The sequence below is a fragment of the Bicyclus anynana genome, chromosome 27 (assembly GCF_947172395.1).
Source record: "Bicyclus anynana chromosome 27, ilBicAnyn1.1, whole genome shotgun sequence".
In the NCBI taxonomy this organism is placed as follows: Eukaryota; Metazoa; Arthropoda; class Insecta; order Lepidoptera; family Nymphalidae; genus Bicyclus; species Bicyclus anynana.
Window position 1 is genome coordinate 6,768,697 of NC_069109.1, and position 12,239 is coordinate 6,780,935.

Consider the following 12,239-nt stretch of genomic DNA (forward strand, 5'->3'; position numbering starts at 1 on the left):
ACGTCACACATTCGTTGGTGCAGGCTCCGTCACACTGCCGTTGTCGCAGACTCCGTCACACAGCTGCTATCGCAGATTCCGTCACACTGCCGTTGTCGCAGATTCCGTCACACAATTGTTGATGCAGATTCCGTCAGACAACTGTTGACACACACTCCGTCACACTCAGAGCTACCGACACAGACTACCTCGTACATGTAAATTTTGCAGTCCAATATGTTTCAAATAGAAGTAACATAGGCGATACAGCGTAAAGCAAAAATTGGCTTGATATTTGCAAAATAAATAAGATTATAAAATTTCAATATCTATTAAAAATCTTTTAATCGTAATAAGATAAAAATTCATACAGTTTTAGCTTCCTTACATTAAATGTGACATTTTTTAATACATGAACTATAAACATAAACGCACAAATAACAAAGATATTAGTAATTTTGTTTGAACGCCCATACAAATCTAACAATCATTATGTACCTACGACGTCATTAATTCGTACCATTTTGTATCGGGCGTTTTTCAGGGATCCGCGGCAGCGCCGCAAATTTGACCCTTTAAATCCCTGTAGCTCCGAAAGTAATGATCGCAGATACCTTGTTACTTTTACAAAATTGCTTTACTATTAGCATACTAATAATTTATATACAATTTAAAAAACTGTCATCATCCCTATTAGTCGTAAAAACTCAATATTACAGTTTGTGTGTGTTTGGTTTTTCAGAGATCCGTGTACGAAGCAACTTGATGCCTCTGAACACGGAACCCATTCCCGTGGACAGTGACGACGAGCCCGATCTAGGTGAGTACCTACTCATCATCTGTCAATACATATACAGGATGCTCGGGAGTATCCTACTAATATTATAAAAGCGAAAGTTTGTTTGTAAGTATGTTTGTTCCTCTTTTACGCTGCGGCTACTGAAGCGATTTGGCTGAAATTTGGAATGGAAATAGATTTTACTCTGGATTAACACATAAGCTACTTTTCATCCCCGGAAAAATCCATGGTTCCCGCGGGATTTGTGAATACTGAATTCCATGCGGACGAAGTCGCGGGCGTCTGCTAGTTTCCCATAACTTCAATTTTTTTAAATTAAAAAAAACTTTTTATGTTTTCATACAAAGTAATTCAAAAAATTCCGACTATCCATGCAACACACGCCTTTATCTATCCTCGCATTTGAAAATACGTAATCGTAGTGCATTATAAAATCGCACTTCACTAGTAAGCTACTTCATGATATTTATCAATGAATACGTTTGGATTGGTCATAATATACGGATGCGATATAAATGACAAACACCTTAGGCATACTTAAATAATTTTCTTTAAAGAATATAACCCTAGAGTTATATAAATACTCCCGAGCATCCTGTATATATAAAAAAAAACATAATTACAGCCAAACATAGAACTTCATCATTTTTGGAAGTCGGTTAAAAATTTAAGTGTGAGATTTCTAAATGATTGTGTTTTATTTGCCTTTTATAGTAGTAGTGCGACTCGCACTTGGCCGTTTTTTGGAGTTTACTCCTTAAGAATCGTTTTTTCTTCTCACCTTTCTGCGCACCTTTCACCGTGTGCGACCGCCAACAATGTGCACATGCGTGCGGGCGCGCACGCCGCGGCCTGCTGCACCTCGGTTGCGCACCTTTCACTTTTCAGGCGTAGTATTGAGACGTACTTGCCATTTATAGAGTAAAGAGCTCCGTGCGCGAGTGCGACTCGGACTTGGCCGGTTTTTGGAGTTTACTCCTTCAAGCGTTACATTTTTGTGCGCAACTTATTCTGCGCACCTTTCACCGTGCGCTGCCGTTATCAGCGTGCACATTCGTGCGGGCGCAGGCGCAGGCACGCTGTTGACGGGCGCGCACGCCGCGTCCTGCTGCACCTCGGTTGCGCACCTTTCACTTTTCAGGTGTACGCTGCGGAGCAACATACACTACTTAGACAGTCGATCTGAAAGAGTAAACTCCATTCGTGCATCGGAGCTGACACAATTTTTTTTTTTAAATTAATATTGGTCCTCAGGTTCGCCGAGCCAAGCGTCGGATTCGTTGAGCTTGGACGAAAATCTTCGTGCTCTCAGGCACATACACGAGAAGTACGCCAATATCGACAAGGTGAGTGCAAATTATACTTAGAGACCTTTAAATATAGTCCAATATTCAATAGAATCCCAAATTCAGAGCAAACTCAACCTTAACCCCTTATTGCATGAATTATGAGGAGATGTAAAATGGTTTTTTGATGAAAATATATTTTATGTACCTTAAACAATAATTAGTCATAATTAGAATATATATATGTTATTTTAGAAAATAGTATACGAAGCTATGTATGGCTTCGTATGCATTTAGTCCAAAATGAATTTACGTTAAACGTTTGGTTGGTATTCAGATTTGGAGTCTGAAGAATGATCGTCATCACTCAAAAAGACATCACTTTGAATGAAGTTCTTATGCTTAGATGATCCATAAGACCAAGAAGAATTTATATGTATCTGTAAAGAAAATAAAGCTTGCTTGAATGCATACGAAGCCATATATGATCAATAACACAGCTTGCTCTAAAAACAAAAGAAAATGGGAAAAATTTAAGTAAGCACATTCATTTCTTATTCTTAATTATTAAAACAGCTCCTCTGAAAAATTTCAATTTTTTAACTCACCGCTTTAATGTTTTTGCTAATTTTTTTTCAATTATAAAATTCACCGGCTAAGCACCGCCTTCATACTGATCAGCAGGTAGAACATATTATCAAGTTATTTTTCGCTTTTTAGTTTAGTGGGTACGTTTTTAGGTTTTGAAGTCGGTTGTATTTTTTTATTAAAAATTTTATTATTTTTCCATTTTTAGTGTAAAATTTCATCTCAAACGAATACATCGGACCCCTAATGACAGTCACAACCCATGAAAAATTCTAAATTCTCAGCAATACAAATTAATCAAGCCCAAGCACAAGGTAGCTACCGTAAACCGTAAGGAGTTCCCTTAATTGACCTTGGTCTTCATCATCAGACCCCTAATAACAGACACAACTCATATAGGTAGAAAGTTCTCAGCAATACAAATTAATCAAGGCCAAACACAACAGGTAGTTACTGTAAACTGTTAAGGAGTTCCCTTAATTGTCCTTGGTCTTCATCACCAAACCCCTAAATGACAGTCACAACCTATCTATGTGGAAAGTTCTCATTAATACAAATTAATCAAGCCCAAACACAAGGTAATTGCTGTAAATCGCCGAGGAGTTCCCTCGTCTGTTTTATGGCTCCATCATCAGATCGACTTTAAACCTTCATGAAATTGTAGTGCTTAAAAGTACTAAATTGAAAAGTTTACGAACACACTAGACACCCATATAATTTTCGAAAGTTCCCCTCAATTTCTCCAGGATTCCATCATCAGATCTTGACATGATGGCAATGGGACCAAATGGGGACTATACCGTTTCAAACAAAAAAAGAATTTTTGAAATCGGTAAAGGCGTCTTTGAGTAATCGGTGTACATACATAAAAAAAAAAAAAAATACCGACCGAATTGAGAACCTCCTCCTTTTTGAAGTCGGTTAATAATACATATCGTTACACGAATAAATGAATAATTAGCATAAGAAGGTAGATCAATAAAAATCTGATTTTAATATACAGAAAAACATCCTAAAGTATCGAAGCCATATGTGGCTTTGTATGCGGTAAGGGGTGAAGGTTGATTTTGCAAATGCTACTTGAATTGAGTGCCAAGAACTTGTGTTTGACTCTCACTGAGTGGGGACGTTTTTTGGTCCCTGATTGTGCATCCACTTTTTAATAGGAGATGGATGATGAAATACTAAGAATTTTTTTTTTTTATTATTCTTATTAATTTCCAGGACGATCTGTACGGCGCTCATCTCCTCGCGGCGCAGTTCAAGAAGCCGCCCATGGACCAAGTGCAAAGACTGACTAGAGACGAGAGCGACGAGGTGCTCTCTGTTAGGAGTTCCGAGCGTACGTATATACTTTTTTTTTTCTTTACAAGTTAGCCCTGGATTAGAAAGTCACCTGATGGTAAGTGATGATGCAATCTAAGATAGAAGCGGGCTAACTTATTAGGAGGAGGATGAAAATCCACACAAATCGCTTGGCGGTACGTCTTTGTCGGGTGGCAACTAGCCACGGCCAAGGCCAAGATCAGCCTTGATGATTGATCATTAATCATGCCAAGATTATTCCTGGACTAATTAAGAAAACCTCAATAGGCCCAGCCGGGGATCGAACTCAGGACCTCCGTCTTGTAAATCCACCGCGCACACCGCTGCACCACGGAGACCGTCAAAAAATCTATACTAATATTATAAAGCGGAAGAGTTTGTTTGTTTGATTGAACGCGCTAATCTCAGGAACTACTGGTCCGTTTTGAAAAATTCTTTCAGTGTTAGATAGCCTATTTATCGAGGAAGGCTATAGGCTATATATTATCCCCGTATTCCCACGGGAACCGGAACCACGCGGGTGAAACCGCGCGGTGTCAGCTAGTATAATATAATGAGGGTAGAGAGGAAACTGTTTGTGCAAAGAGGATTGATGGTAGGTAAAATCAATTTGATCTATTTTGTATGTTAAGCGTTTCAAAGATAAGTAAGAACATTAACATTAGGGTAAAAAGAAAAATCCTGACAAGTGTGAGTAGGATTCGCTCACCTAAGGTTCTATACAACTTTGTAATCAAAAGAACACAGATTAAAGAATAATAGGCAGATAGAGCGCACGGAACACGACGGTGTCGTAGCCGTTCACAATACAAAATTCAAAAACGAATACATTATCGAGTCAGTACGACACGAAGCGTCGCATCAGTAACATTCAATATTATTCAAGAAAAATGGCTTCTTATGTTTTTAAATATTTTAAAAACTTGTCACAGTAAATAAATAAATAAGATTGAGTATTTTTAGTGATAATTTACGTAATCGTTAGTGTTACATTTTAAAATACAAATTATGAAAAAAGTTTTTATATGCGGATGTCAAGGTGATGCGTGACGATTGGTTTTTTTTTTTATTTTATTCTTTATTCTGTGACATAAAATAAAATAATAATTATTTCCAGGAGGTGCTTCAGTGAAAGACATGGATACGCAGATAGAGAAATTGGAAGACAGTTCCAACTCTGACTCCGACTCCAGCTCTGGCTCAGGTAACATATACAGGGTGTTCCGTGATCACACATTAATGTTTTATAGGTGAATGTTTGTGTGTGCTACTGAAGCGATTTGGCTGAAATTTTCAATGGAAATAGATTTTACTCTATATTAACACATAAGCTACTTTTCATACCGGAAAAATCCATGAATCCCGTGGGATTTGTGAAAATCTGAATTCCACGCGGAAGAATTGCGGGCGTCCGCTAGTTAATGGATTAAATGCAAATGGCAGATACAATCCCTAATTGTCTAAAATTAATTTGAATAGTTTGAAAAAAATTTTCAAACAATTTTTTTTTTTTTGGATTTTTTTAATTTTTTCTATCTTAAATCAGTTTTTATAATGCTGTAGCTGCTGTTTAATATTTGAAATGTCTGATTTTTGTTAAACAATACGAATTAAAATCACCAATATACTAAAATACTATTTTTATTAATAATGTTTTGTAGGTAGTAGTAGCATTCATTACAGCACACCCTGTATGTAAGCTCTCTAACATTTTTGATTGTCACTTAATATCAAATGAGTTTGTAGTGAATCATCATCATTTTTGTTAATTTTTTGCTACACAGAATATTTGATTACTTGATTGTTGTTTTTTCTGTTCCAATTGATAATTATGGAACCTTCATAATTTCTTTCCACAGGCAGTTCATCTTCGTCGTCTTCCTCATCATCATCGGGCAGTTCCAGCTCGTCGGACAGTTCTGACAGCGAGTCTGATGATGAGAGCAAACAGAAGAACCCCGACCCGCCTTCCGTCACCAACCCTGAGGAGGATAGGTGAGCCTATCACCACCACCACCAGCACATCATTATCATCATCATCGTCATCGTCACCGTCACTGTCACCGTCACCCTCACCGTAACCGTCATCGTCACTGACACCGACACCGTCATCATTATCATCATCATCATCATCATCATCATCATCATCATCATCATCATCATCATCACTATCATCATCATCGTCTACGTCACCATCATCATAATCATAATCATCATCACCATTATCATAACATTCATCATCATCGTCATCATGATCTATTTTATTGGCTATTGAAAAAGCTGATTAAATACGCAAAAAGTACTATACAAAATTAATATTGAATATGAGTCAACTACCCTATTATGTTAATAAAAGTCCTGTTTTAACACCAACATAACACCAATAACCCTAACCCTAACCCATAATAGGGGAATATAACACTGATTTCCTGACTCCGGAAAATAGCTTGATAAACAAAAATGTCTTTGACAGCACATCGTTCGGCGCGTGGTCGTACGGCCCGCAGTCGGGGACCAACTCTGAGTCGGAGTCCGACTCGGATCCGGAGCGATCCGCGACCGCCATCGGACCAGCGCCCGCGCAGGACGAGATCAGCGAGTCGGAGAACGAGTCGGCTGACAAGAGCTTCCAGTGCCACGTCTGCAGGAAGTGGTACTCCACCAGAGTCACCCTCAAGTGAGTCTCACCCTCTGTACATTTAAAATATACACGGACTCCCTCACACAGCTATCGATATTGACTCCGCCATATGCTGTTGATGTTGAGTCTGCTATGCAACTGTCGGTGCAGACTCCGCCACACATTTATCGGTTTTTGTAGCATCACACAGCTGTCGGTGCAGACTCCGCCACACATCGATCGGTGTTTACTACGTCACACAGCTATCGATATTGACTCCGCCACACGCTGTTGATGTTGAGTCCGCCACAGAGCTGTCGGGTGCTTGTTGCTTCACATAGCTGTTGGTGCAGACTCCGCCACACATCTATCGGCGTTTACTACGTCACACAGCTATCGATATTGACTCCGCCACACGCTGTTGATGTTGAGTCCGCCACAGAGCTGTCGGGTGTTTGTTGCTTCACATAGCTGTTGGTGCAGACTCCGCCACACATCTATCGGCGTTTACTACGTCACACAGCTATCGATATTGACTCCGCCACACGCTGTTGATGTTGAGTCCGCCACAGAGCTGTCGGGTGCTTGTTGCTTCACATAGCTGTTGGTGCAGACTCCGCCACACATCTATCGGCGTTTACTACGTCACACAGCTATCGATATTGACTCCGCCACACGCTGTTGATGTTGAGTCCGCCACAGAGCTGTCGGGTGTTTGTTGCTTCACATAGCTGTTGGTGCAGACTCCGCCACACATCTATCGGCGTTTACTACGTCACACAGCTATCGATATTGACTCCGCCACATGCTGTTGATGTTGAGTCCGCCACACAGCTGTCGGGTGCTTGTTGCTTCACATAGCTGTTGGTGCAGACTCCGCCACACATCTATCGGCGTTTACTACGTCACACAGCTATCGATATTGACTCCGCCACACGCTGTTGATGTTGAGTCCGCCACAGAGCTGTCGGGTGTTTGTTGCTTCACATAGCTGTTGGTGCAGACTCCGCCACACATCTATCGGCGTTTACTACGTCACACAGCTATCGATATTGACTCCGCCACACGCTGTTGATGTTGAGTCCGCCACAGAGCTGTCGGGTGCTTGTTGCTTCACACAGCTGTTAGTGCAGACTCCGCCACACATCTATCGGTGTTTACTACGTCACACAGCTGTCGGTGCAGACTCCGCCACACATCTATCGGTGTTTACTACGTCACACAGCTGTCGGTGCAGAGTCCGCCACACATCTATCGGTGTTTACTACGTCACACAGCTGTCGGTGCAGACTCCGCCACACATCTATCGGTGTTTACTACGTCACACAGCTGTCGGTGCAGACTCCGCCACACATCTATCGGTGTTTACTACGTCACACAGCTATCGATATTGACTCCGCCACACAGCTGTTGATGTTAAATCCGCCACACAGCTGTCGGTGCTGACTCCGCCACACAACTGTCGGGTGCAGAATCCACCACACATCTATCGGTGTTTACTACGTCACACAGCTATCGATATTGACTCCGCCACACAGCTGTTGATGTTAAATCCGCCACACAGCTGTCGGTGCTGACTCCGCCACACAACTGTCGGGTGCAGACTCCACCACACATCTATCGGTGTTTACTACACACATGTCACACAGCTTTTGATGTTGAGCCTGCTACGCAACTGTCGGTGCAGACTCCGCCACACATCTATCGGTGCAGAGTCCGCCAAACATCTATCGGTCTTTACTCCCCCACACGCTGTCGATGGTGAGTCCGCCACACAACTGTCAGTGCAGACTCCGCCACACAACTGTCAGTGCAAACTCCGCCACACATTTATCGGTATTTGTTGCATCACACAGCTGTCGATATTGACTCCGCCACACAGCTGTTGATGTTAAATCCGCCACACAGCTGTCAGTGCTGACTCCGCCACACAACTGTCGGGTGCAGACTCCACCACACATCTATCGGTGTTTACTACGTCACACAGCTATCGATATTGACTCCGCCACACAGCTGTTGATGTTAAATCCGCCACACAGCTGTCGGTGCTGACTCCGCCACACAACTGTCGGGTGCAGACTCCACCACACATCTATCGGTGTTTACTACGTCACACAGCTATCGATATTGACTCCGCCACACAGCTGTTGATGTTAAATCCGCCACACAGCTGTCGGTGCTGACTCCGCCACACAACTGTCGGGTGCAGAATCCACCACACATCTATCGGTGTTTACTACGTCACACAGCTATCGATATTGACTCCGCCACACAGCTGTTGATGTTAAATCCGCCACACAGCTGTCGGTGCTGACTCCGCCACACAACTGTCGGGTGCAGACTCCACCACACATCTATCGGTGTTTACTACACACATGTCACACAGCTTTTGATGTTGAGTCTGCTACGCAACTGTCGGTGCAGAGTCCGCCACACATCTATCGGTGCAGAGTCCGCCAAACATCTATCGGTCTTTACTCCCCCACACGCTGTCGATGGTGAGTCCGCCACACAACTGTCAGTGCAGACTCCGCCACACAACTGTCAGTGCAAACTCCGCCACACATTTATCGGTGTTTGTTGCATCACACAGCTGTCGATATTGACTCCGCCACACAGCTGTTGATGTTAAATCCGCCACACAGCTGTCGGTGCTGACTCCGCCACACAACTGTCGGGTGCAGACTCCACCACACATCTATCGGTGTTTACTACGTCACACAGCTATCGATATTGACTCCGCCACACAGCTGTTGATGTTAAATCCGCCACACAGCTGTCGGTGCTGACTCCGCCACACAACTGTCGGGTGCAAACTCCACCACACATTTATCGGTGTTTGTTGCATCACACAGCTGTCGGTGCTGATTCCGCCACACATCTATCAGTGTTAACTACGTCACACAGTTATCGGTTACAGTTATCGGGCCAGCGTGGTGGATTAAGCCCTTTCATTCTGACTCACTCAAAAGCTCAGCAGTGAGCCAAATATGGTTTTTTTTATTTTTATTTATTTTTTTAAAGAGTTTGTTTGTTTGTTTGATTGAACGCGCTAATCTCAGGAACTACTGGTCCGATTTGAAAAGTTCTTTCAGTGTTAGATAGCCCATTTATCGAGGAAGGCTATAGGCTATATATTATCCCTGTATTCCTATGGGAACGGGAACCACGCGGGTGAAACCGCGCGGCGTCAGCTAGTGATGATGATAATGATGATGATCAATCCCCTATACACCAATAAGTTTATATTGATTACAGGATTCTAATATAGGTTTTTGTCTCCAGAATCCACCGGCGCTCCCACCAGAACAAGGGTGGGGGTAACTCCAACTCGCGCTCGCGTTCCTCAGACCGCTACGAGTGTGACTGCTGCAACGAGACCTTCAGCCGACGCGAGAAGTTATACGAGCACAAGTCAGTACCATTAGGATCGTGTCCCATTGCAACTCAGACCAATTATAGAAGGACCTGTATCGCACTCATAGTCACGAACAAAATTGTCTTTCATTTTCTGAGGAAAACGAGCTTAGATTTAGTATATATCTTATACTAAACTAGAAGTTTTTGCCCGTTTTTTTACACAATTCAATTACACAAAAAGGTATTTTTATGGAGCTCTTTAACCGACGAACACGATTACGACTATTTAACATCGATACTATAGAGACAGTTTCTATAATCGCATTAGATCGTTGATCATATACTTTGACAGAAAAGTAACGTCCAGCGAGGCAGGTCCTATACAATAATTGGTCTGAGCATTGCAAAGATAAGAAAAAAAAAATGCGTGCGCACTGTGTACACATGTCAGAAGTGAAACTTCTTTGGCGAACTAATTTATAAATCTTGTTTATATTTATACAAATGTAAAACTATACATTTTCGAGACTAAGAGGAAGGGAAAAAGGAAGATAGGTTAGGAATTTAATTGTCATTAAAATATAAAAAGTGTTAAAAATTAATGTAAATTATAAATTTGACGGCCTCCATGGCGCAGTGGTATGCGCGGTGGATTTACAAGACGGAGGTCCTGGGTTCAATCCCCGGCTGGGCAGATTGAGATTTTCTTAATTTGTCCAGGTCTGGCTGGTGGGAGGCTTCGGCCGTGGCTAGTTACCACCCTACTGGCAAAGACGTACCGCCAAGCGATTTAGCGTTCCGGTACGATGCCGTATAGAAACCGAAAAGGGGTGTGGATTTTCATCCTCCTCCTAACAAGTTAGCCCGCTTGTAAAGAATACTTGTACAGAATAAAAACAAAAAAATATTTTTTTCAATTTATTTCTTTAATATTTACATTGCGCGATTTCTCTCTCTCGTTCAATCTCTCTCACTACAGCTCTCTCCCAAGTCCCACCTCTCACTCCATAGCACTGTGCGTGATACGACGTTCGCTCTGTCTCACTTTTTCTCTCAATATTTCTCACTCGCTCGCTCCCTACTCTCACTCCACGGCTAGTTGCTTCATGCTACGTTCGCCCTGTCTTACTCTATCTCAATCGGTTTCGATCGCTCTCTCTCTCTTTTTCGACACTTCGTTGCATACCGGCGTGACGTTACATCTGTAAAAATTTTACCCTCATGCGCCTAAAGAAGTTTCACTTCAAAAATAATATAGCTTTTATTAATGAAGATTTTGTACAATTAAATGATGTCCCTAATCTCATTGTGCCAGTGTTTCCTGTCCAGAGCTATTCTTCTCCAGAATGGGCCAGCTGTAAGCTTCAGCTCGTCTTCCCAATCAAAAATCAAAATCAAAAATTCATTTATTTCAAGTAGGCTTTGTATACAAGCACTTTTGACACGTCAGTTGACTATTTGTAAAGATTCTACCACCGGTTCGGAAGGCAGGTTCTGCTGAGAGGATACCGGCAAGAAACTCAACAAGTTGCTCTTTTAAAAAAAATCATACAATAATATTATAATTACAATTGATGACAACATTACAATTTCTTATAGTTTTACTTCCTGTGTGAAGGTGGAAGCTGATCCAACGGTCTCCAAGCAACGTTATCATTAAGGAACTCATCAATGTTGTAGTAACCTCGACTAAGCAAATTTTTTTTAACACATTGCTTAAAGCTATGCATTGGCAGGTCCATCCCACCGTCTATGTTGCCGTCTCTTTTTCCGTCTCCCATTGCGAGGGCACCATTGTGTTTTGTTGTGTTTTGTGACAAGGGTACTCCACTTTTCTTGAAGATCCCGAAGCATATTACCTGTCCATCACTTAAGCTGGTCCATCCTGGTTAAAATGTCGGTAACTCTGGTCCTTTTCCTTATATCAATGTTTCTTATTCTTTCCCTCTTCTTTACTCCCACCATACTACGCTCCATTGCCCTCTGGCATTTCTGAGGACTACCCTGTGGGCCCTGTTTAGCGCCCATAATAAATAAATAAATAAAATAAAAAATAAAATAGCCTTTATTGCCAAATTGGTTATTAGTCTGCAGCTTGTTTTCCGACAAATGCCTCCTCTACAGTTTTCCATTCTATTCTATTTCTTGCTAAACGAGACCATATTGGCCGCTATGCTCCTAATATCATCTTCCCACCTTTTAGTCTGTCTGCCTGTTTCTCTTGCTGTCTCTCAGGTACCATTCCGTTTTTGTCCTGGTCCATTTATCTTTCTTTTCTCTT

General features: G+C 41.9%; 1 protein-coding gene across 5 annotated transcripts in view; it reads left to right on the plus strand.

Moving 5' to 3' along the window:
* LOC112046166 (zinc finger protein 37) overlaps positions 1–12,239 on the plus strand; it is a 37,438-nt gene that overhangs the window by 15,970 nt on the left and 9,229 nt on the right. For all 5 annotated transcript variants that reach the window (XM_052890227.1, XM_052890228.1, XM_052890230.1 and 2 more), the window contains 7 exons: positions 722–799; positions 2,033–2,124; positions 3,877–3,994; positions 5,096–5,182; positions 5,838–5,973; positions 6,452–6,655; positions 9,884–10,012. In XM_052890227.1, coding sequence (XP_052746187.1) covers positions 722–799; positions 2,033–2,124; positions 3,877–3,994; positions 5,096–5,182; positions 5,838–5,973; positions 6,452–6,655; positions 9,884–10,012 — 844 coding nt within the window. The remainder of the gene's footprint in view (positions 1–721; positions 800–2,032; positions 2,125–3,876; positions 3,995–5,095; positions 5,183–5,837; positions 5,974–6,451; positions 6,656–9,883; positions 10,013–12,239) is intronic.